Below are 25,053 nucleotides of genomic sequence, written 5' to 3' on the forward strand. Positions count from 1 at the left end.
GCCACAAGAAAAGGGAAAGATGCGGAAGTGATTCAGAAACTGCCGTAAAGCACTACCTCTGACAGTTGGACAATGTGTGACGTCAGCGCATTTTTTTAACGCCTTTTTAGAACAGATACGTGACCTTAAAAAATGCAATATTCAGCTGAGTTTATTATCTTAGCCCCACCTTTTGAACGCAACTTTCAAATTACTTGACAAAATATTACATTGTGAGAAAAGTGGATTCTGAGGGTAAAACCCCTTAGGCTTCCATTCATTCTGGACTCGCCTGCGAGCGCCCCGCTTGGACAGAGATTATTACTGCAACCAGTCCAGAAAACCGGAACTAACCAGCGAGTGCCTATTCTCCTCATATTAGACATTCTCTGGCCTTTTCTCAATTCGCGTACTTGTGCGTGCTCGTGTGCTCGTGGACTCGTGAAACGTCATCAGTCGTTGCCCGAGCACTGTTCCAATTCGAAGCACGCCTCAAGCGAGTACTGTCGTAAAACCCGGAAGTGTTCTTGATGCGTGCTCGATCTCGCCGTTTCACCAAGCATGCATCGGAGGTGGCTCGTGTGTGCTTGCAATCGCTATAAATCCCAGGATGCATTTCGCACTCGCAGCAGTACGATGGCGGACAATATGGAGAAGACGCACAACTGTACCTTAAGTTACTCTTAACTTATGTATATATTTATATTTATATAATATAATAATAATAATAATAATAATAATAATAATAATATAAGATAATATATATGACCAATATCCTAAAGAAATCATGGACAGGAGACGTATTCTTGTTCCCATACTTAAGGAGAAGCGAATAGAGAAAAAAAAGGTGAAACTGGTGGTTGACAAACTATATGTCAACAACGAGCTCTACAAGGATCCCACCAAAATCGACTGGCTGTGATACAGCTGCTGTGCGGCTATGTGCGGCTGACCAGCTCTCCAGGGGCTACTTTCACCCATCATGGCTGGGACAAGCGGCTGTACGGGACCTCGGCCACCATCCAACCTGCGACACAGCAGCGGCCCACCTCAGCAGAGTGCTCTTTATATATATATATATATATATATATATATATATATATATATATATATATAATTACAGACCCATTTCAATCTTATCTTCCCTTTCTAAAATATTTGAAAAAATTGTATACATCAGACTAATTAAGTTCCTAAACAAATGTAATATTCTTGACTCTTCTCAATATGGCTTCAGGAAAAAAAGAACTACATGTATGGCGGTTCTTGATTTAACTGAAAATATATATGATGCTATTGAAAAAGGAGATCTCTCTGTTGGCATCTTCTTGGACTTGTCAAAGGCCTTTGACACAATTGATCATGAGATTCTGTTTCATAAACTTTATTTCTACGGTATTAGAGGTGTTGCATTAGATTGGTTATATCTTTATGAGAGAAAACAATATGTACGTATAAATGGCAAAGAATCTAGTAAAGAAATCATAAACCATGGGGTCCCCCAGGGGTCAATTTTGGGGCCACTACTCTATATTATCTATATGAATGATTTTGTCAACTCATCCAATATCTTCAAGAAAGTACTTTTTGCGGATGATACAAACTTATCACACAAAGATCCGCTTGTGCTGCAATTAATTGCCAATAAAGAAATTGAGAAAGTGAATTTATGGCTTAAATGCAACAAACTTTCTCTGAATACAAAAAAAACGAATTATATTGTATTCCGATCTAATAAAAATAGACAACACATAGAGAACATGTGCCTTAACATTGACGGACATGAAATAAAAAGAGTAAAAAATACAAAATTCCTGGGGGTCCACATTGATGAATACTTAAATTTTAAATATCATATTGAGCAACTCACCAAGAAATTATCCATGTATTCTGGTCTATTTTTTAAATTAAGAAATTACCTTCCACTTTCAGCACTCCTCACCCTGTACAGATCTTTATTCAAACCTCATTTATTCTACTGTAATATCATTTGGTGTAACACCTTTCCGAGCTATCTTCATAAATTACAATCACTTCAAAATAAAGTCATTCGCACCATCTTCTGGGCACATTTCAGAGAACACACTGGTCCTCTCTTTGAAGGCCCAGGCATACTTAAGCTTGCCGACCTGAATGTTTTCCTCAACTTATGTATTGTGTATCAGTTTGTAAACCAGTCCAATGCCTGTCTGTGTAAACTTGTTCCTATCTGCAATCCCCTGCATAGACACAATACTAGAAATAAACTCCTGATCACAGGGAAAAAACGAAAATTCAAAATCACAAGTTTTAGTGTCGGTTGCCGGGGATTCCAGTTATGGAATAAGCTGGAAAAATATGTAAAGATGTCTAAATCGTTCAAGCTCTTTAAGACAAAGCTTAAAAAACAATTCCTGTCTAAATATGTCTAAAGATCACGTATCACACCTTTTTAATATATCTAAATAACTATCATATGCCCATTTGATCTGTTTGCTGTCGATCGCAATTTCTAGTACTTTCCCTACTGTGGTTTGGGGGGTGGGGGGTGGGAGGGAGGTGACGTGGCACTATCCATTTGGATACTGCGGCGATACCTTGGGTTTGTATACTGTATTTTTTATTTATGTATTTTTTGTCCATGTTTCCCGTCTACTCTATGTCTTGTCCTGTCTCAGGTTTCCCCGCCGACAAGCAGCTCCTTGCAGCTTTTTTGGGTTTTCTCCTGTTTCATATCTTAATTTCAAATGAAATGTCAAATTGTACAAGTAGATTGTAAGATATGAATAAAAACACATCGTATCGTATCGTAATATAAGATAATATATAAATATATATAAAGTCGTGTGTGTATAGCTTATACACATGACAGGACACGCATATCTTTTCAATTTTTATTCATTCAGAATATTTACATAGGCCTACTATTTGAAAATGAAAGAAGCTGGGATTCTGTTTTATATCATTTGTTTATATTGTTCAGTAGTAGGCATATATGCCTAAAGGAGGCCGTAGCACAGTTAACGGACGAGCAGAGGTGGTGACGTCATCGAGTCTGCTGCTGTTCCAATCGCAGGTACGTACTCGCAAGTATGTGCTTGAAGTACAGACTTGCCAAGTACGTGCTTGCAAGTCATCGAGTCCGTAGTACGCGTGCTAGGAATTGAGAAACAGCCTCTGGTATAGGCCGTTTCTCAATTCCTAGCACGCGTACTATGGACTCGATGACTTGCAAGCACGTACTTGGCAAGTCTGTACTTCAAGCACAGACTTGCGAGCACGCGAGTACGCACTTGCTTCGCACTTGCTTTGGGAAACAGCCAGGGGCTGTTTCCCAAAGTGAAGGCTGCAGCCTTGCTAGGACGCGTCCTTGCTAGTCGCGTCCTATGGAGATGAGACTAGAGTGCTAGCTCGAGTGCTTCCTAGCGTTTGTAACGTCTGACTTTGGGAACGACTTGGTAGTGTGGAAGCGCTTCCGCTTCCGCTTTTTAATACTGCGTGTCCGCTTGTAAACACATGTGCGCTTATGAATAAATATCGATCAGCAATCAAGCTGATCGATATTTATTTGACTTTTGTCTGTTATGAATGCGGTCATGTCTCCTTCGCATGGAGCCTCTTTGGGGAAGTCACAAAAGCTTTGTTGTGGTTGATCGAATTGTCTTTATTAAAAGGAAAATCCATTCAATTTTTATAAAACTAAGTGAAATTGTCTGAGAACTTAATTCATGCATCACATTTACAGTACGGTTGATTACTATTATGCAGGGGGAAAAAGACAAAGAAAGAGATGATAAACGTGTATTTATTTGGATATATGATCTGATTCATATATGCCTACAATCTACCAGTGCTTTGAACACATAAGTATATCATATAAAAATACAATTATATACGTTCATTAAAAATTACAAACATTGCAGATGATCGGTTGTGCATTAATTTTACAACATTGGATAGTGGCACTATCCCTTCCACCGGCAAACAAATGTTTGTGCGCCACCCTAAGGCGCACAAAAGCCTCCGTTTGCTGGGCTGACCCTAAAAAAAATGTAAAACATAAATAGGTATACATAAATAATGTAATCTTGTGAGCGAGTAAATTGACATTGGTGACAGTGGTGTTTAACATCAGCTACGTCCATGCAAAATATAGCAACGTATCATTAAGTTGCAAAAACGTTTGAAAAGTGGCACAGGCCTTTAGGCTTGATTATTTGCATTAACATGATGAATCTATAAAAAGCAATACGGCACAAAATATTTCTGAAAACTAATATAACTTCACTTCGTTTGAACGTGTACTTCTCTGCCATTTTCAAGAACCCGCCCAGTGAACGCAGAGGATTGTGGGTAGTTTTGGCTTGTCTAGGATGCAACGATGCATCCTTGAAAAATCTCGGAATTCTCAAAAACGAAGGACCCGAAAAGGGGGCGTATTTCGAGTGTCCTCAACATTGGAACAGTGCTTGTCGGCGTTCGATGACGGAGCGTCCTTAAAAGGGCGGCCGTTGAGCATGCTTCCTTGACATTGGGAAACAGCCACGAGCCACCTCCGATGCATGCTCGGTGAAACGGTGAGATCGAGCACGCATCAAGAACACTTCCGGGTTTTACGACAGTACTCGCTTGATGCGTGCTTCGAATTGGAACAGTGCTCGGGCAACGACTGATGACGTTTCACGAGTCCACGAGCACACGAGCACGCACAAGTACGCGAATTGAGAAACGGGCTGTTTCCCAAAGTGAAGGCTGCAGCCTTGCTAGGACCCGTCCTTGCTAGTCGCGTCCTATGGAGATGAGACTAGAGTGCTAGCTCGAGTGCTTCCTAGCGTTTGTAACGTCTGACTTTGGGAACGACTTGGTAGTGTGGAAGCGCTTCCGCTTCCGCTTTTTAATACTGCGTGTCCGCTTGTAAACACATGTGCGCTTATGAATAAAACATGGCAGCAATCAAGCTGATCGATATTTATTTGACTTTTGTCTGTTATGAATGCGGTCATGTCTCCTTCGCATGGAGCCTCTTTGGGGAAGTCACAAAAGCTTTGTTGTGGTTGATCGAATTGTCTTTATTAAAAGGAAAATCCATTCAATTTTTATAAAACTAAGTGAAATTGTCTGAGAACTTAATTCATGCATCACATTTACAGTACGGTTGATTACTATTATGCAGGGGGAAAAAGACAAAGAAAGAGATGATAAACGTGTATTTATTTGGATATATGATCTGATTCATTCATTCATATATGCCTACAATCTACCAGTGCTTTGAACACATAAGTATATCATATAAAATACAATTATATACGTTCATTAAAAATTACAAACATTGCAAATGATCGGTTGTGCATTAATTTTACAACATTGGATAGTGGCACTATCCCTTCCACCGGCAAACAAATGTTTGTGCGCCACCCATCTCGTCCGGCGGGAAACAGCGGCGGAGCGGCCCAGTGAGGGGAACGCCGCTCCGGATTCCTGCCCCTCTCCACGGTCGGTGCGCTCTGGTTGGCGGCCCGGGCCGCGCCAGGGGCCTTTACCTCCGTTGCAGGATCGACGGCCGACCCTGCACGGCCCTGGTGGACACTGGGTCGACCATCTCCCTGGTGCGTCCGGGCGTTTTTCCGGGCACCACCGGCGCACTCTCGGGGGGGTGGACGGCGACCAGCGTCCGCCTGACGACCGTTACGGGACAGGAGACCGGAATGAGGGGAAGGAAGCGGCTGGCCGTCAGGGTGGGAGACCGGGAGGTGATGCATGAGTTTTGGCTCGCCGACATCCGGGACTCGTGCATCATCGGCCTGGATCTGCTGAACCGTTGGGGTGCCAGGATGGACTTGGCTGGAGCAACCATCACCGTCGGCACGGAGACGGTGACGCTCCAGTCCGGACGGGGGGAGCACGGGGGCTCTGGCGGCCAGCGGAGTAGTCGCCGGGTTATGCCCCAGGAGCCTCTGCCTCTGCCCGGTCCCTGCATTCCCCGCGGCCCTGTATCTGCCGCCTTTCCTTCCCCTGAGACTGCCGAGGCCGTCAATGCGCTTTGGCTGCGCAGTGGAGCCGGCCTCGACGTACAGCAGAGTCTGCAGCTGAGGCTGTTACTCGAGGAGTACGGGGACATTTTTGCGGCTCGGGATGAGGACTGCAGGCGGACAGGGCTGGTGCAGCATGCCATCGACACCGGCTCTGCTCGGCCCATCCGCCTGCGGCCCCACCGATTAGCACTAGCCAAGCGCCAGGCGGCGGAGGACAAGGTCCGTGAGATGGCTGCTGGGGGAGTGATCGAGCCCTCGTCCAGTCCATGGGCGGCCCCGGCCGTCCTGGTGAAGAAGAAGGACGGTAGCTGGAGGTTCTGCGTGGACTACCGGCGCCTCAACGAGGTCACCCGGAAGGACTCGTATCCGCTTCCACGGATCGACGACGCCCTGGACTACATTGGGGGGTCTAGCTGGTTCAGCTCCCTGGACCTCCGCAGCGGCTACTGGCAGGTGGAGTTGGCACCCGAGGCCAGACCCAAGACTGACCCAAGACCGTTCACCATTGGACAGGGACTGTGGCAGTTCCGTGTCATGCCGTTCGGACTATGCAACGCGCCGGCGACGTTCGAGCGGATGATGGAGAGGGTGCTGGCGAGCATCCCCCGGAGTCGTTGTGTCGTGTACCTGGACGATTTGTTGGTGCACGCCCGCGACTTTGGGGGAGCGCTGGCGAACCTGCGGGAGGTTCTCGGGGCCATCCGCCGGGCCGGGTTGCGGCTGAACCCTGCCAAGTGTTCCCTGCTGGCCAGGGAAACGCTGTAATTGGGGCACGTGGTGAACGAGCATGGCGTAGCCACTAACCCGGCCAAGGCAGCTGCAGTCCGGGACTGGCCGACCCCCACCAACGCCGGTGAACTGCAGAGTTTTCTGGGCCTGGCGGGGTACTACCGCCGGTTCGTCCAAGACTTTGCCACGATCGCTAGCCCCCTCCACCGCTTAACCGAGGGAGGCCGGCCGTACGTCTGGGACGATGCCTGCGCCACGGCCTTCGCCCGACTCCAAGCGGTGCTCACCGAGGCCCCGGTCCTGGCGTACCCCGACGCTGGTCGCCCTTTCGTCCTCGACACCGATGCCAGTAACGTGGGGGTCGGTGCGGTCCTCTCCCAGGGGGTGGGGGAGGAGGAACGTCCTATCGCCTACTTCAGCCGCACTCTCAGTCGGGCGGAGCGCAATTACTGCGTGACTCGACGGGAGCTGTTGGCTGTGGTCCTGGCTGTGCGGCATTTCAGGCCGTACCTACATGGGAAGCGTTTCCTGGTCCGCACCGACCATGCGTCCCTCACGTGGCTCCTCAGTTTTAAGAACCCTGAGGGCCAGGTGGCTCGATGGCTGGAGATTCTGCAGGAATACGACTTCGAGATCCAGCATCGGGCGGGGCGTATCCACAACAACGCAGACGCACTCTCCCGGCGGCCCTGTGCGGTCCTGGAGTGTCGCTACTGCCTGCGACAGGAGGAGCGGGTCCACGAGTCTCCGATGGTGGCGGCTCTCCAGACCACCGAGGCTGACCAGACCATCGGTGAGGCGGAGGGCTGGCTCCTGCTGACGGCGAGTCAGTTGGAGCAGCAGCAGCGGGCCGACGAGACCCTGGCGTTGGTGAGGGACTGGCTGGAGGCGGGGCAGCGCCCCAGCTGGCCGGAGGTGTCGGCACGAGGGCCTGAGGTGAAGGCCTACCACTCCCAGTGGGGATGCTTCCGGCTCCACAACGGGGTGGTCCACCGCAGCTGGCAGGACCCTAGGGGTAAGAAAAACATTCTGCAGCTGTTGGTGCCCCGTGCGCTTCGTCCCCAGGTGCTGCAGCTGGTCCACGGCTCGGTGGGAGCGGGGCACTACGGGAACGCCAAGACCCTGCATCGCCTGCGGGGGCGGTTCTACTGGCCGGGCTGTCGACGGGACGTTGAGCTGCACGTCCACTGCTGCGATACCTGTACGGCGCAGAAAGGGCCTGCCCAGCGTTCCCACGCCCCGCTCCAGCAGTACCTGGTGGGAGCACCGATGGAACGGGTGGGGGTCGACGTCCTGGGGCCGTTTCCAGTCACCGATTCCGGCAACCGCTACGTCCTCGTGGCCATGGACTACTTCACCAAATGGCCCGAGGCGTATGCGGTGCCGGATCAAAGCGCTGCCACCACCGCGGAGAGGCTGGTGGAGGAGATGTTCGCCCGTTTCGGGGTCCCTGCTGAGCTCCACAGCGACCAGGGGCGGAACTTTGAGGCCCAGGTCTTCGGGGAGGTCTGCCGGCGGCTGGAGGTGCACAAGACCAGGACGACGCCACTCCATCCCCAGAGTGACGGGTTGGTGGAGCGGTTTAACCGCACCCTGGCCACCCAACTCGCCATCCTCACCAGCCAGCACCAGCGGGACTGGGACCGCCACCTGCCCTTGGTCCTGTGGTCCTATCGGACGGCAGTGCAGGAGTCCAGCCACTGCACGCCGGCTGCCCTCATGTTCGGGCGGGAGCTCCGGACACTGGTGGACTTGGTGTTCGGGTCTCCGCCCGAGCCTGAGATCGCTGGGGGTGCGGCTATGGACTATTTCCGCAGGCTGAGGGATCGCCTGCTGGTGGTCCACGACTACACCCGCCAGGCTCAGGCTGCCTCAGGGGTGAGGCAGAAGAGGGGCTATGACACTCGCTGCCGGGGACGAGCCTTCACACCCGGGGACAGGGTGTGGGTGTACTGTCCCGTCAGAAAGAGGGGGGTCTGCCCTAAGCTGCGGAGCCACTGGCAGGGACCGGGGGAAATCCTCGACAGGGTGTCCGAGGTGGTGTACCGGCTGCGGATGCCGGGCGCCCGGGGGCGTGTGGTAGTGTTGCACCAGGACAGACTCTCGCCGTACCGCCCCCTCGCCCCGGTTGTTGCTGATGAGGGAGACGGAACCCCTCGTGGTTCGCCTGCGGGCTCCCCGGATGGGGCCGTTGGTCCTGCGGCTGTCGCCCCTAGAGGGGCTCAGCGGCCGAACCGGCGGCGCCGGCCCCCTGAACACTTTAAGGACTATGTGTCGGGTGATGGGGTCGTCGGGGACGACTGACCCCTCAGATGGGAGCTGTGTAGCGGCCAGCGTTCGCAACGGGTTCATTCACTTCCGGGTTCGTGCCGGGGATTCTGGGGGATTCCCGGCGCGCATGTTGTTGTGTTATTGTTGCTGTTATTGTTGTTGTTCTGGGTCCGTTACTAGTTGTTGGGGTTATTAATGATCAGTGGGGTTAATGGGTTGGGATTGTTAATGGGTTGGGATTGTCAATTGTTGTGTGTTGTTCTGTTGTTGTTGCCACCGCCACCGAGAATGACTTGTGTGTTAATTAGGTGTGCTGTTCTATGTACGTGTGAATGAGGCAATAAAAGAGGGTGTTCTGTAGTTGAGCAGTGTATGAGGCACAGACCCCTAGTTGACCAAGAACCTGACTCCCTGCACAGACCCCTAGTTGACCAAGAACCTGACTCCCTGTTCTTCCTGTTCGGCGCTACAATAATCTCATTAACATTTCAGTGTTGGTATTTAATTTTTTCATTTGCTTGTTTAGCTACCTATGTATAGTAAGTAAGTAAGTAAAATGTATTTATAAGGCACATTTAAAAACAGTTTTCACTGGCCAAAGTGCCGTACATGGTGCAAAGAGGCATATAAAGGAACACATACCACATACATATGCCGCTTTTCCACTGCATGGTACCAGCTCGACACGACTCGACTCGACTCGACTCAGCTCGCCTTTTTTGCGTTTCCACCGCGATCTAGTACCTCAAGTGGCTGCTTTTTCTAGTACCGCCTCGCTCTAGGTTCCAAGCGGCTGAGCCGATGCTAAAAGGTGACGTCGGCAGACGGCCGGCCACTGATTGGCCAGAGAGTGTGACGAAGTCACGAGAGCGACATGGCAACCATGCTGGTAACGATAGAACAGCCATAGTAGCGCCGCAGCCAACATATTCCACTTCTTCAACATGCCAGCTAATAATACGAACACGAATACCATCGCATCGATGTTCTCCATTGTTGTTATGTGGGTTCTGTCCATGTGTGGGTTACGTAGGTGTTGTTTGCGTCGCGTACAAAAATACGTCACGGCCCTTTCGCGCAGACGACCCCGCCCACGTCCCGGAGGTACTATTTGCGGTGGAAAAGCACCCGCGCTGCTACCGTGTCGAGTCGTGTCGAGTCGTGTCGTGTCGAGTCGAGCTACATGTGCGGTGGAAAAGCGGCAATAGACATTGATAAAAACATATAAAATGTATGACAGTTAACAATGTTGGTGTATGACAATTATTTATGTGTGTATGCCACTCAGTGTTGCCAGGTGGGAAATGTAGGATTATCATACCAGAGACATAAAATTATCGTATTTTTAGGGAAATTATCGTACACCCGTCATAATCAAAATAAGGTGGCTATTGATGCGCTATATAGTCACTCGAGTGTTGAATAGCATCTAACGGGCACTCACGGCTTTGCGTTGGTACGGAATGGATTCATCAGCAGCCCCACAGTTGCGTTAGGCTAACGTGTCCCCCATAAACAATGACGGGTGGGAACTAATGAGCCAAATCATGAGGCCTGGAGGCCACCCACTGTTAGGAAATAGACATAGCACCAGGTTTAAAAGGGAAATAGTATTCATGATAACTGACAAGAAAATAAAGATCTGGTTTCACAGATTGAAATTTTATTTTCAGAGAAACAACATTGTCTCTGTCCTCAAAATGACAACAATTCATAAAATAAACAAAAACTGCACTTATGAAAACTTAAGTGCCTACACCAGGTTCTAACTTAAAATAAAGTGCAGTTCTATGTGATTTTGTTTTATGTTCTGTTCTGAACATAGTAAGGCAGCGGACATATGTTGACATGTTGCAGGAATGTCAAAGACCGTATTTCTCTTTGCTATGGTGCTTAAAACTCAAATAAAGATATTGTACTCTGCTTCTTCTTCTTTTCTTTTTTTCTTTTTTTTCCTGGGGCGGGCGCAGCGGACTATTCAGCCAATCATTGCCGTTGTTCTGAGGCAAGCTCACATTTAGAAAAGCACGATTGGCTTGAAATTTGTCACATGGAAAGAGATGCCTTCAGGGTTCACAAAAAAACAGTTGCGACAGGCTGATTACAACATATTACAACCACACATTCACTGAATGGTCAAATTATCGTATTTTTGGCCTTTTTTGGGATTATTGGTCGTACATCGTACAGAGGGCCAAATTATCGTATACAAATACGATAATTATCGTACACCTGGCAACACTGATGCCACTCCAACTTCGTTGCTGGTTGAAATGTAACCATTTATTTGTACATAAGTTATTGAATGCATTTTTTGTAAATAATCTTACACTTGGAGCTTGCATGACTGAGCACAAGTTGGCACAAAGCACTCAAAACTGCAAAAAGACATTGTTCAATTGTAGACTTGGAGCTTGCATGGAGCACAAGGCATAGTTTAATAGTGCATTTCTTTTTGAACAGCACATCCGATCAGTGACCTCTGTAATTTTTGTACATTTAAATGTATGCCCATCACTAACTGAGTTTAGCTTTATCTATTATTACTTTTATTTTCTTCCCTTCTTTTCTTAATGTTATGTGTATTTTGTTTTCAAGATAAAACAAGAGAAACCCAAACATATCTTATGGTCTCGTATTTATGTAAATGTTTCATGTATTTATATGATTTTTACATGTTCCACTGTCCCCCTGAGTTTGATGCGAGTCTTTGTTCCCACTCTTGGCCTGCACCTTGATGTGGTGAGTGGGCTTTAAACAATTTTTTTGTTTGTTATCGATTGTTTGTCACAGTCTATCGTATTAATGATACAAAGCCGTAACTAAACCCTTTCTCTTCTGTTTGCAGAAACTGGAAACTTCAGAGTATATTTTATCTTAAGTTAGAAAATCTTTGTTTCCTCATCAGATCCCGGTCCATCATGCTCCTGTACTTGTCTGCCGTGCCACAATCATGCCTCATGCATCAGCTCTCAGCGCCCTGCCCAGCTGCATCTTATTCCGTTACTCAGCTCTTTCACATAAGTGACAAACACGCTCCACCAAGTGTTTTTAATATTTTATTAATTATGCATGTAAGGTGTGCTTAAGTGGCCTGAAAGGTGCCAATCAATAAAATGCTTTTTATTAATATAACATTATGGCCCCATCAAAAGCAAAGTACACCTGCCATTTACAGATATAATTCTAGACATCTTTAATCTTATTTACATAGGCCTACAGTAGGCCTGATTTCCTCTGAATGTTTAAATAAAAGAATTCCCTGTCCATGTCAGATCCCTACATACTCCTGTTGTTGCCTTCCTGCACAGCTGACTGCCTCCTCCATCGATTGCGGCCACAGCCCTCTCCCTGTACAATATGTTAAATACATTTCAGGATCAAGTTTGAGATTCAGTTTCAGTATTACTTGCTTTTTAAACCTGACGTGGGGCTGGCACCGCCACCATCATATCTGTCTTATTTGGGGTCATTTCAGACTCCTTTGCTTCCTAACACCTTGTGAGTTCCCTGGGTACACCAGCTGATGGGTCTGTGTATTGCAATCCAATCCAATGTGTTGCATTCACAGGTAACATTGCAGTAGCCTGTGAACAGCAATGTCATCAATGTCCATGACGAGCTGGCTGCTATGCTAATGTTTGTATGAATGACCATCACTTTGGCCCAAAGCATCTGCTAAATGCCCTGAATATAATATATTAATATAATATCAAACCTGTGCAGATGATTGCCACTGCTTCTTACGTGATCAGCACAGAGCACATAACGATAGTATGGTGATTTTTGTGTGAACCTTCCAGAAGAGTAGATGTAGACTTAATAATTCTTTATATTGCCATGCCAAATAATGCATAATAGTAAATGCATTTCCCCTTTAAACAAACTAAAGCCTGAGTTATCAACATTGATAGAATGAATTGTATAAATTAACACCAAACAAAAATTACGAAAGGTTCAGGCCAATTTTGTTTACTTCTTTAGTTACAAATGAATTAACAATCAAAAGGCAGTATTGCAGACACATAGATTTGCTGAAGCCCAAGTTAAATATAATTTGGCAATTCATGAATATACATGGCCATTTTAATATACAAAGAACATTTCAATGCTATTCCATCACATCTCCGTACAAAGTCTTTTTCGGGGCAGCTGGTTCCTCCAAGTTAAGAACTAAAATTAAAACAAGTTTTAGAATGACATCAATGATAGGCATTCATTAACACGGACAGATGGACGGGAATTCACAAAGGACACATTTCAGCACTGAAATCATCCTTTTATACTAACTGAAGACAGATCTGAGGCAAACTTTTAACTTTCAAAAAATATTAAAAGAAGCTGTTCAACAAACAGGTTTGCAAGGGTGCACTCACACTAGGCCATCTGGCCGTGGCCGTGTGGCCGTTTTCACACCTAACCGTGCTCAAATGGCCCCATTGTTCTCTGGCCTGCACTCACACTAGGCCAACTGGCCGTGGCCGTTGGCCGTCGCAGCTGTGGCCTGGCCACGGAAGGCTCTTGTACATACGTCATCACGTCGTAACACGTCATCACCAAGCGTCCGCTGCATGGACCATAATAAAGTCTGCCGCCAGTCAGAGTTTTAACAACAATGGATAACAACACAGAGAACACAACAACAGTTGAACCGCTTGATGCGATGTTTACCGTTTAATGGGAAAGAAGGCTCGTCGCCTTTATTATGTCCGTGGTCGTCGCATTGACTATACGTCATCCAGCTCAGGTTGCGTAGCCGTGTGTGTGCGCGTGTCGGCTCATTAGCATCTGTACCGTAGCGGCCCGTGCCGTAGCAGCACACCTCTCCCAAGTGGCCAAATTGGCCCGGCCTGGCCAGACTCACACTGGAAGATTTGAGCACGGTTAGGTGCTAAAACGGCCACAGCCACTGCCAGATGGCCTAGTGTGAGTGCACCCTAACCATGTACTCACCTTTTGATGGAGTTGGATCTGGAATTTCTCCTTTTTCCAACAGCAACCACAGCTCAGTGCATTTCCTGGTCTCCCAGCGCGTCACTGCGTAGCTTCCGACAGACGAGGCCACTAGGGGCAGAAGGTGATGTTCGGTGTGATCTCATTACAGTGATTTAAAGCTATCACATAATGCCTTTTTAGGGTTAATAATTGGATCTGGGGGTATTTCTAGATCAGGGTTTCATGCCTGTATGTTACAAATACCCCTTATTATTCTCACACTGTTCATTTACGTTTAAAAAACGGTCTGTTTTGTAGGTCCAACGCTTTGTGCTCGTCAGCAAAAGACCTCTGAAAAAGAAGTCCCGCTTCCGAGGCGCCGGTTCCCTCGGTCACAAATGTCTATGGGAAATAACATGGATTTTTTGAATGATCGTACATAACAAATACTGTAGGTGCGAAATAGTAAAAGCTGCGTCACAATTTGAACTACACTTTTTCCATTTAGGTTCAAATCGTTTTTTTGTGATTGTCTGCAAAAAACCCATTCGAAACTAGATGGAAAAAGCGTGTAGTTCAAAACATGACGCAGCTTTTACTTCATCGCCACCAACAGAAGCTGGGATCGAAATCGTCCCTATTCACTAACTCACTTTTACCTATATAGTGTTGATGATATAGTGCACTATAGGCTATAGAGGGAACGAACAAACGAGAATTCCGACACTACGCTGAACATTTCTAAACGTAATTTCCGTCAATTTGCGTGATGAAGACAGGATTTTATAACAGATTTTATATTTTTATATACGAAGTTGGCTATGTCAAGAAGCTATTTAGCGAAGAAAATCCACGAGATTGAAGTTCTTCTTCAGCGTCTTGGCAAAGATCCTCCTGCGAAGGTGAGTGATCGACCGACGGTGCCAGTGCACCCCGCCGCCATGCAAGAGGGGTGTCAGCCGAAGTGGAGCACGCTGACCGCCGACGAGTGACCAGCGCAGAGAGACTGCCACCACTGACCTACACCGCCGAGGAGAGGGCGTCGCTGACCGCCGCCGTCAGGAGGGCGCCGCTGACCGGAGCTGAGAGCTCACCGCTGCTCACCGCCGCCGTGGAGAGGACGTCGCGGACCGTTGTGGAGAGCTTGCCGTCAATCGTCGCCGCCGAGAGGACGTCGCCGGCCGCCGCCGGGAGGACGCCGCCGACCGCCTCGCCGCCGGCCACTGCTGCAAGCATGCCCATCGCTAGCCTATCACCACGGGACACCTTCAAGCTCCCACGATACGCCGGCATTACAGCCCTGGAGCCGTACCTAGCGCAAGTTGGACTTGCTGCAGTGAATAACCAGTGGAACAACCAAGCCACTGCTGCCCACGATGCTCTAGCACTAGAGGAAAAGGCGCAGCAGGTCTTGCTCGACCTTACGCTCACCGAGCGACTAAACTACGCGATACTGGCGGCTGCGTTGGAACGACGCTTTGGCAAACGGGTTTCAAAGGACAACATGAGGGACCAGCTGACCCGCTGGCGCCGCCAAGAGGGTGAGATGCTGGGTACTTATGCCGCATCTGTGCACTTCTATGCATGGCGGGGCTACCCCAGGTTTGAGGAAGCAGCCCTTGAGGAGCTAGCACTGGGCGCTTCATCCATGGCCTCACACCAGAGAGACTGAAAGAACACCTCCATATCATGGCACCGACCAGCCTCAACGCTGCGCTGGATGAGGCAGAGAGGGTGGAGGCTATTACGATCCCATGCAAACGACCAGGTTCCGGGTCGACGTCAGCGATGAAGAAGGGAATGTCAAGGGAAGGGTCGTCTTCCAGGCTCGTCCGTCGCCAACTCGACCAGACTGACGTCGACCAACCCACGGGTCCCGGGAACGCCGTTTCAACAAAACCGTGCTGGCGCTGTGGAGAGGTGAGGCACTGGGCCCCGGACTGCCTCGCCCCCGCACCAAAACACCACAGAGCCCCACAGTTGGGAAACTAATGCGGGTAGGCACCCTGGGGAGACTGCCACCCGTCCAACGGACCATAGACCCCATTGAGAACAACGACAAGATTGGTAGATTGGGCCACGCACACGGCCTCTACCTCCTCTGTTCCATCAAGGGACACCCCTGCTGGGCCCTCGTGGACACGGGCTCCACCATCTCCATTGTGCGCCCAGGGGTGCTTCCAGAGACAGGATGGACGCCCACCGACTGTTAGATCTGAACAGTGACCGGAGAACTAGCTGGGATGCTGGGGAGAATCCCGCTGCCAGTGAAGGTGGGGAACACCGAAACCACCCACAAGTTTTGGGTGGCTGAAATTCTAGACCCCTGCATCATCGGGCTGGATCTACTGACTCGTGGGGGGGCTAGGGTGGATGTGTTAAGGAACACCATTCACTTCGGCACGGAGACGCTGACCCTCCAGCGCCGTCAAGGGGGGAAGATAGGGTGTACACAAGCCCAGCTGTGTTCACCAGGCGCCACACCATCGACGCCGCCATCCCCTGAGACGACAACAGCGACCTCCGTGGAGGCTAAGACTCCTCAGCCCCCATCGTCAGATGTTGACAACGCGATCCAGGAACTGTACCAGCGGAGCAGTGAAGGACTCGATGCTCAGCAGAGTCAACAGCTGCGAGACCTGCTCCAGCAGTTTACAGACATTTTTGCTGCAAGAAATCAGGACTGCATCCAAACTAACCTGGTGCAGCACTCAATTGACACTGGCACGGCCCTGCCCATTAGACTGCGAGCCCGCCGACTAGGGTACGCCAAACAAGAAGCAGCAGAGCAGATGATCCGGGAGATGGCTGAGGCGGGGGTGATAGAGCCATCCAACAGCCCCTGGGCTGCCCCTGCCCTCCCGGTCAAAAAGAAGGACGACACCTGGAGGTTCTGTGTGGACTATCGTCACTTGAACGATGTAACCAGAAAGGACTCTTATCCCTTGCCCCGCATAGATGACGCCTTGGACAAAGTCGCAGGGTCTCAGTGGTTCAGCTCACTAGACCTGCGGAGCGGCTCCTGGCAGGTGGAGCTGGTACCAGATGTAAGACCCAAGACGGCTTTCACCATCAGCCAAGGGCTCTGGCAGTTCAGGGTGATGCCCTTTGGTCTCTGCAATGCTCCCGCCACGTAAAAGAGACTTATGGAGAGGGTTCTGGCTCACGTCCATGGAAAACAGTGCGTGGTCTACCTTGATGACCTTCTGGTCCACGCCATGGACTTCGAGCTGGACCTGCAGAACCTCCGCCAGGTCTTCCAAGCCATTCGGGGTGCAGGCCTGCGCCTACACCCCAAAAAGTGCAACCTACTGCAGCGCAAGACCAGGTTCCTGGGCCATGTGGTTGGGCCAGAAGGCGTGGCTACGGACCCTGCCAAGGTGGAGGCGGTGAGGAATTGGCCCATCCCCCGAAATGTCGGTGAGGTGCGCAGCTTCCTGGGGCTCGCCTCATACTATCGACGGTTCGTCCGTGACTTTTGCATCAATTGCCGCCCCCCTGCACCGTCTCACGGACAAGGGGAGAGAGTTCAGCTGGGAGGAAAACTGTGCAGCCGCCTTCACCCAGCTCCGTGCTGCTCTGACAACCGCACCCATCCTGGCCCTTCCTGACCCTGGCCGCAGCTTCGTAGTGGACACGGATGCCAGTGACATGGGACTGGGGGCAGTCCTGTCACAAGGGGGAGCAGGGGGCAAGAGGGTGATGGCTTACTACAGTCGCTCCTTGTCAACTATTGCGTCACCCGACGTGAGCTCCTGGCGGTGGTTGAGGCGTTCAAATATATAAATACTTAAATAAATACTTTCGCCCCTACCTCTACGGCCAGCGGTTCCTTCTCCGGATGGACCACGTGTCCCTGACCTGGTTGCTCAGCTTCAAGGCGCCTGAGTCAGGTGGCCCGGTGGATCGAGGCCCTACAGGACCGAGCTGGGCGTCTGCACAGCAATGCAGATGCCCTGTCCCGACGCCCCTGTGAGGACTGCAGACACTGTGAACACCAGGAGGAGGGAGATGGAGCTACTCTCCGGGTAGCTGCCACGGGACAGGTCGGGCCAGGTGAAGGTTGGCTGACTGCAATGGAAGACCAGAAGTGGCAGGCGGCACAGGAGAGTGACCCCTCACTGGCCAGGGTGAGGCGTATGCGGTCCCCGACCAGAGTGCGGTGACCACAGCCGAGCGTCTGGTGTGTGAGATGTTCCGTCGGTTCGGGGCACCTCAAGAACTGCACAGCGATCAGGGGCGGAACTTTGAGGCTCAAGTCTTTGCTGAGGTGTGCAAACGCATGGGGGTAAGCAAGACCAGGACAACGCCACTCCATCCCCAGAGCGACGGTCTAGTGGAGCGGTTCAACTGGACGCTTCCCACGCAACTGGCCATCGTCACCTCACGACACCAGCGAGACTGGGACCGCCACCTTGCACCGCTCAGCGGTGCAAGAGAACACTTATGTTTTCGGCAGAGAGCTGCGGACGCCTGTGGACCTAGCCTTCGGCACCCCCCCCCCGACACTGATCTCCCCAAGATACTGGGCTTCGAGTACCTGCGGGATAACCAGCAGCGTCTGGCAGAGGTTCACAAGTTAGCCAGGCAGCGTCAGGAACAGGCGGGGGCACGACAAAAGCGGGGGTATGACCTCCGTTGCCAGGGCCGCTCCTTCATGCCGGGGGAGAGGGTGTGGGTCTACAACCCAACCCGGAAAAAGGGGGTCTCCCCCAAACTGACCAGCCAGTGGATGGGGCCCGGTGAGGTGCTGGAAGAACTTTCCGATGTTGTGTATCGGGTGAGATGTATGGCCGTGGGCGGGTGGTGGTGCTACACAGAGACCGCTTGGCACCCTACCGCCCCCTGGCGGCCGGACTTCCCGACAAACACAGCTCACCCAGCACGGCTCCACTCACACCGACGAGTCCTCTGACTCGAACAGACAGTGGGGGGTTGGGGCATGCGACCCCACGGGCTCACAGGCGGCGGCGGCCTCCCCGTCGCTATCAGGACTTTGTTGTCGGCTGGGGACAGTCGACATTCTGGTGGGGGGCAATGTAGCGCCGGGGTTATGTTTGTTGTTTTGTTATACGACTGCTATTGGTTGATGTGTTCCCATCACGCTTTGCAGTGCGGAAGTTAGGGGAGGAGTTAAAAAGACGTTGAGCTTTGTTGTGGTTACGGGGTGCTCGTTGAGCTTTGGTTGTGGTTACGGTGAACTCGGCATCTTTCAATAAAGTCACTGAAAGAATATAGCACGCCTCTGCTTTTGATATTCACCACAATATAAACAAACCGGGCACTCACGAGGAAAGCTGGAGGTTGTATTGATGTTGAATGTTACATTTCCTTGATCAGGGTTTTCTTTTATTTCTTTTATTTTGAATGTAACATTTTCTACGTTAAATCGCAAATAAATTGTTGACATTTCGATGGTGTGAAAGTGTGGTTTTGTTAACTATGGTTATGTGTTCCGATTGTAAGCTGTAATAGCCCAAAATTTGTTGAGGCAATTGCTCTGTCGCTAGTTTAGCCACTTTTAAGAGTTTAACACGGTTTTAAACTCAAGAAGTCACGTGACGTCTTAAGCTCCATTGCTGTGTCATATGTACTTGTGGTTTGGCCTGCAGCTGCGTTATACCTTGATCTCAATTGCTGTGTCTTCAGAGTAATTCACATCAGACACTAGAGGGCGTATTTTGTGCATGTTAATCTAATCTCGAAACTGACTAACTCTTATAGAGGAGACTAAACCAGTTTGCAGGATGAAACAAGGCCTAGGGCTGAACGATTTTAAGAAAAAATTGAAATTGCGATTTTTCTGGTAGATTGCGGTTTCGATTTCAACCACGATTTATTTTCTTTAAATCAAGTTTCAGTATAAATTAATATAACCAATGAATTCCATTAAGGTAATGCAATAATGAAAACTGCTGGCAACAGATTTCAAATGTTTAAAAAAAAACGCAGCTTTGACGATCCCAAAATCGTAATGCTTGAGATCGCGATTTTCGGTCGAAAACGATAGATCATTCAGCCCTACAAGGCTCCATCTTAACCGACACACACACATAATTAGTTTTATGAATTATTATTAATAGGTATGATACATTTACACTTATTACACCAGATAGGCCTTCAGTACAATACAGGCTACAATATAGGAGTTTCTTAAAGTGCCCAACTAGGATTTTTTTTTTTGGGGGGGATTTTCCACCGTGTCCACAACACCTCGAATGCAGTGCAGCAAATATTTTTTTTTGCTCTCGTTGTAGTTCTCTATCCACGACATGTTAATCGACATGATCCTTACTCGAGAATTAATAGGCGTGACATTACCCTAATAACTTGCATAGGCCTATTAGTTTGTCTTCAATTAATTAATTAATCAAGTTTGCATACACACACCAAGAGAAACAATGACAAGTAATTGATTGACGTAGTTGAGGGCATGTTTCCAGACTCAGATTTCCAAAAAAGTAGGCTAGACTATTTCATAATATATGTCAACACATTATTAGCGTTTTTATTTATTATAGTTTTATTATATTAAAGTTCACTTTACATTCCCATTAAGTTTTTGTTGGTAATTATAGCACAAAATGCATCCACCATTAAGTTAAGACTGCATCTGCTGGGGTATACTAGAAATCAAGAGTACTTCCAGTTTCCAAGCAGTTTATTCTGAGTCAGCTAGGAATCAGCTGATCCTGTAGGAGTCGTTACACAGCAATCACGTTCAACCTTGTGCGCAGCTGCTTGTTAAACTCCAAAACCTCAGTTTTAAGGAGTACGTTTTTAAAGCGCAGCAATGCTAACTGACAGAGCAATTGGCCCATTGTGTTTAGTTAACGAGCCAAACGAGCGAGCTAAGTATGCATTTGTTTTCGCGGATATTCGGCTTCTTCTTCTCCTCCGGAAAAACACGACCGCATTGCATTGTGGTATACGGGAGGAACGTGTAGGGAACATCATATGTTCACTCAAATTTTGGGCATTTTAAGTCCAATTCGAACCCCCCTACAAAATGGCGAGCACCCTATATAGTGCACTATATCCGTGATAGTGAACGATTCCGAGTTTGTTATTGACGATCATACAACAACCCAATGTTATTTCCCACAGAAATTTGATCGAGGGAACCGGGAGGCTCGGAGGTGGGACTTATTCTTCAGAGGTCTATTAGACCCCTTATCGCCCTCTATGGAGTGGCGAAGTCACGCCCCTTCCGGTAGGGCTCATGGGACCTATGAGATCGAAAAATATGAATGGGAGTCAATGGAGAGAAAATAATTATTTTCTGGTCCCAGTCTTTATATGCCCTGGATTACACATATGTTGTTTGTGGATTTAAATGATAATTTTTCATGCAAAGAAAACTAAAACATTTCGTGAAGAAGTTTGATAAACTTAGGTTTTACGTGAGGCCGCTTTGTGAACTACAGCTCTTCGCTGCTCTCAACGCATATGATATACGTCACCACACCTGCGCTTGGAACTCGGCACAGAGATGGCGATCTCTCTGCTCCACTTCACCACTTTTTTTCAAGGCGAGGATAAAAGCATAGAAAGAGGTGAAAACCACTATAAGTCGGGGCATGTGGAGAGTTTTAGTTATGTGCCATCTCTATGTGCCATCTCTGTGCCGAGTTCCATGTGCGGGTGTGGTGACGTATATCATATGCGTCGAGAGCAGCGAAGAGCTGTAGTTCACAAAGCGGCCTCACATAAAACCTAAAATTATCAAACTTCTTCACGAAATGTTTTAGTTTTCTTTGCATGAAAAATTATCATTTAAATCCACAAACAACATATGTGTAATCCAGGGCATATAAAGACTGGGACCAGAAAATAATTATTTTCTCTCTATTGACACCCATTCATATTTTTCGATCTCATAGGTCCCATGAGCCCTACCGGAAGGGGCGTGACTTCGCCACTCCATTACCCAACCCCAGTGAAGTTATAAACATTGCGGGTATCCGGGAGGCAAAGAAAAAATACTATATTTCAACGTATGAAATCAATCCCTGACCGGACGTTTTTCATGCATTTCTTACCAAATGAAACGAGCAGGTTCCACTGAAGTGCATAAGGAAGCCTCTTTTGTAAAGCTTTTTGAAGAACAAAAAAACCAGCAGTACCTAGAATTATACATGACAGGGTTAAAAATGCCAATGTGCAATGACGATAGCCATACGTCTGTGGTCAATTCATACTTTGCAGTCACGTGACTACCATGGCTACCTGGAGGACAACAAACTCCGACAAAATGGCGACGAACAGCGGCCAGCCAGGGGAATTGCAGCCTTTCAGATTTTCAATACTACAATCAATCAACTATTTAAACATAAATGTTCAAATTAGATATCAAGAAAAGATAAACATACTCGGAACTTGTGATCCATACACAGCACCCGCTGATGTGTTCATTGCTTTGAAGTTGGCAAGGTCTCGACCAGACTTGGAGTTTGGAGATATTTACATTTATCTTATAGGCCTAGAGAATCCGTCACCTTATAGGTCCTACTGCACAAAAAATGAAAGCCTACAAACGTACGGATAACTAACTTTTTTTCAAGAGTGGGTGGGTTAACAACGTTGTCGCCGGGAAAACAGGAATATCTTCATAATCAAAGCAAAGGTGAGTGAGTATCTAGCTGCTCGCAAAACCACCAACAAATAGTTTTTTTCTGAATCAAATAACTTTTAAGTAGCTCTTTTATTGACCAAGTAATGTAATGCGGTAGCGTCCACACAAGTTACATTTTCTCAAGCATTTCTGAAGTTCCAGCGCAGCAGAGTCTTTTGCTTCACTCTGAAATAAAACTGCTTAGGATCGTTTAGTGAAGCCTCCGCCAGCGTTGCCAGATTGGGCCAGGTTTCCCGCCCGATCTGGCAACACTGGCGATCCCCATGACGGCAGATTTACTCCGTAGTTTTATAAATACATTACTTATGGCAAACAAATGAAAACATAACCCCGGCTTCACTCGGTTGGTGCATTCAATCGCACCGCAACTATCTGGCATATCGTTTTCACCTCAAAATACCAACTTTCGGTTCGTATGGTAGAACGGGCGACGTCCTGGCAGATACTTGATTAGGTTACGAAGTGTCTAGAGGACGTTGTTCTTGCCCGCCAGCCAGTCGTCGTGACGTCACGTGCAAAGTATGAATAGTGACATTCAAGGCTACTATGGCTTATTATGGTGTCATCAGAGTGGTTACCTAAGAGAAACGTCCCAGTGCCCTTCATGAAGGCTGATGACTGACAAGCAGCATATTGTTGTAGACCCTGATAATTACAAAAAACAACATGTCAACATCATCTGCTTACTGATGTAATTATTAATGCTGTACCGTTGCTGAAAGCATGATTGTGCAGTAATAACTGATCAGTTGTTTTTCTCATTTGTTGTCCAACATTACATCCCTATCCTGGAGTAAAAAACGAATCAGAACCAATATACCCACAGGGTGTTTAGCAGCCAGGGCATCGTCTACTCTCCTCAGTCCGATATTAACCATTTAGCCTGTCGTTGCAAAGTCTATGAAAATGTACGCGGCTCGAGCAAACCATAGGGCAAACAAAAGTGATGTTATGAAAGGTTCCCCTTCCGAATGACGCCAACAAAGAACATAAACACAAGAAGACGAAGAGGATGAGACGGATTTGAGCGTCGCTCCATGGAGCGACGCTCAGTGGCCTGGAGGCATGATTGGGAAAATAATCATATAGAAACACTGCAATTGCATTGGGAAGCTTAATGTAAAATGAAGAGGGAATTTTATATGAAATCACAGAAAGATTTAGGATTCAGATTTAGATATAAAGATTTAGTTCTGCATAAGATATAGCTTCAGATTCATTATTTTGATTCAGGATTCGATTAGATATAAGATTTAGATTAAGATATAAAATGTAGATTCGATTGAACATATAATTCAAATTTTCTGAAAAAGTGACCAGAGGATTGCAGCGCACTTCGGAGGGGTATTCATTTGCCATATCCGGGAAAAATGGTGCAAAGCTCGAGCTAAATGTGGAACAAGTGACATGTTTTTCAGCAGCAAAAGTTAACAAACGGCCCCCATAATAAATTATAAATATTCCTCCATCTAAACCTTCAGACTCTTCACCAGGTAGATCCCACCCTCTCTACTTGTTTCTCTCTGTGGATCACCAGGGCCGTACCACTGGGCTCTGTATCAGGGTCCTGTTGCCCTATCTAAGTAACAATATTATAACATGCCTTATATTTAATATAATGGAAGATACAAATTAAACTAGGCTTAACTAAGGCAGTAGTTGGTAGATGCTGTGAAGGTTAAATCACATGCCATCTGTTGTACATGCTACCAGGACCATTCAGTCACATTTAATTAATTGCGGAGTTAACGATTTGTAATTGGATTAATAAATAAATTTCATTTTTTCACAATTTATAAATCGCAGAGCCACACTTCCTTCCCTTTGCATGTCTTTCAAATCCAATCCACCCTTAACAGAGGTTTCATCCCCATAGTGCCAAAACTAAATTTGCGCGCGAGAGCAGAACATCATTCGCGAGAGGCTGAGGCTGTTTTGTGCGACCGAACCCGCTCTCGCTTGCAACGAGGTAATGCTCTCGAGGAGCTGTTTTCCTCGCTCGGGGAGCAGCGCTCTGAGTGCGCTCGCGCGCAGAGATAATTTGCGCGCTCGCAATTAATATCTACTCGTGTGTTATGATATAATACGCCCAAATGCATGTTTTATCACTTTATGGCACTAATGTGTCGCCATATGTTTCACCTCTCTCGCCACACTCATCACAGACACCATCAACTCCTCCCTAACTCTGGCACCGTTCCCCCACATCTTAAGCTTCCTGCCGTCACCCCCCTCCTTAAAAAACCTGGCCTTGACTCCGACGACCCCAACAACTTCAGACCCAACTCCAACCTCACATTCCTCTCAAAACTACTGGAAAGAGCCGTCGCAACACAACTCAATCAATACCTCCTATCCAATATTAACCTATACGAAACATTCCAATCCGGCTTCTGAACCCACCACAGTACTGAAACAGCCCTACTTAAAGTCACCAACGACCTCCTACTCTCCTCTGAATCCGGCTCCCTCACCATTCTCCTCCTCCTCCTC

At 48.0% G+C, this 25,053-nt stretch overlaps 1 protein-coding gene across 3 annotated transcripts; it reads right to left on the bottom strand.

The window, feature by feature from the left end:
* Positions 1-10,732: 10,732 nt before the first annotated feature.
* tmem141 (transmembrane protein 141) lies at positions 10,733-23,564 on the bottom strand. 3 transcript variants are annotated; one of them, XM_056587978.1, is made up of 5 exons: positions 23,385-23,564; positions 23,139-23,205; positions 21,968-22,051; positions 13,944-14,054; positions 10,733-12,341 (listed from the first exon to the last, which is right to left on the bottom strand). In XM_056587978.1, the coding sequence occupies exons 1-5, from the start codon at positions 23,436-23,438 to the stop codon at positions 12,262-12,264; spliced, it is 396 nt and encodes a 131-aa protein (XP_056443953.1). In that variant the 5' UTR covers positions 23,439-23,564; the 3' UTR covers positions 10,733-12,261. The 3 variants fall into 3 exon arrangements, with proteins under 3 accessions (XP_056443953.1, XP_056443954.1, XP_056443955.1); XM_056587979.1 differs by lacking the exon at positions 10,733-12,341 and adding an exon at positions 12,348-13,163 and having other exon boundaries at positions 23,385-23,562; XM_056587980.1 differs by lacking the exon at positions 10,733-12,341 and adding an exon at positions 13,170-13,855 and having other exon boundaries at positions 23,385-23,563.
* Positions 23,565-25,053: the final 1,489 nt, after the last annotated feature.

Source organism: Gadus chalcogrammus, chromosome 4 (genome assembly GCF_026213295.1).
Source record: "Gadus chalcogrammus isolate NIFS_2021 chromosome 4, NIFS_Gcha_1.0, whole genome shotgun sequence".
Classification (NCBI taxonomy): domain Eukaryota; kingdom Metazoa; phylum Chordata; class Actinopteri; order Gadiformes; family Gadidae; genus Gadus; species Gadus chalcogrammus.

What these genes read in the sequence shown, in the direction of transcription:
- tmem141 (XM_056587978.1), bottom strand. Translation starts at nt 23,438, where the DNA reads ATGGTTAATATCGGACTGAGGAGAGTAGACGATGCCCTGGCTGCTAAA. An exon ending in CCCTGGCTGCTAAACACCCT is followed by an intron (nt 23,206 to 23,384) that starts GTGGGTATATTG and finishes TGTAATTATCAG; the next exon opens with GGTCTACAACAATATGCTGC. An exon ending in GAACCTGCTCGTTTCATTTG is followed by an intron (nt 14,055 to 21,967) that starts GTAAGAAATGCA and finishes TTCTGCCCCTAG; the next exon opens with TGGCCTCGTCTGTCGGAAGC.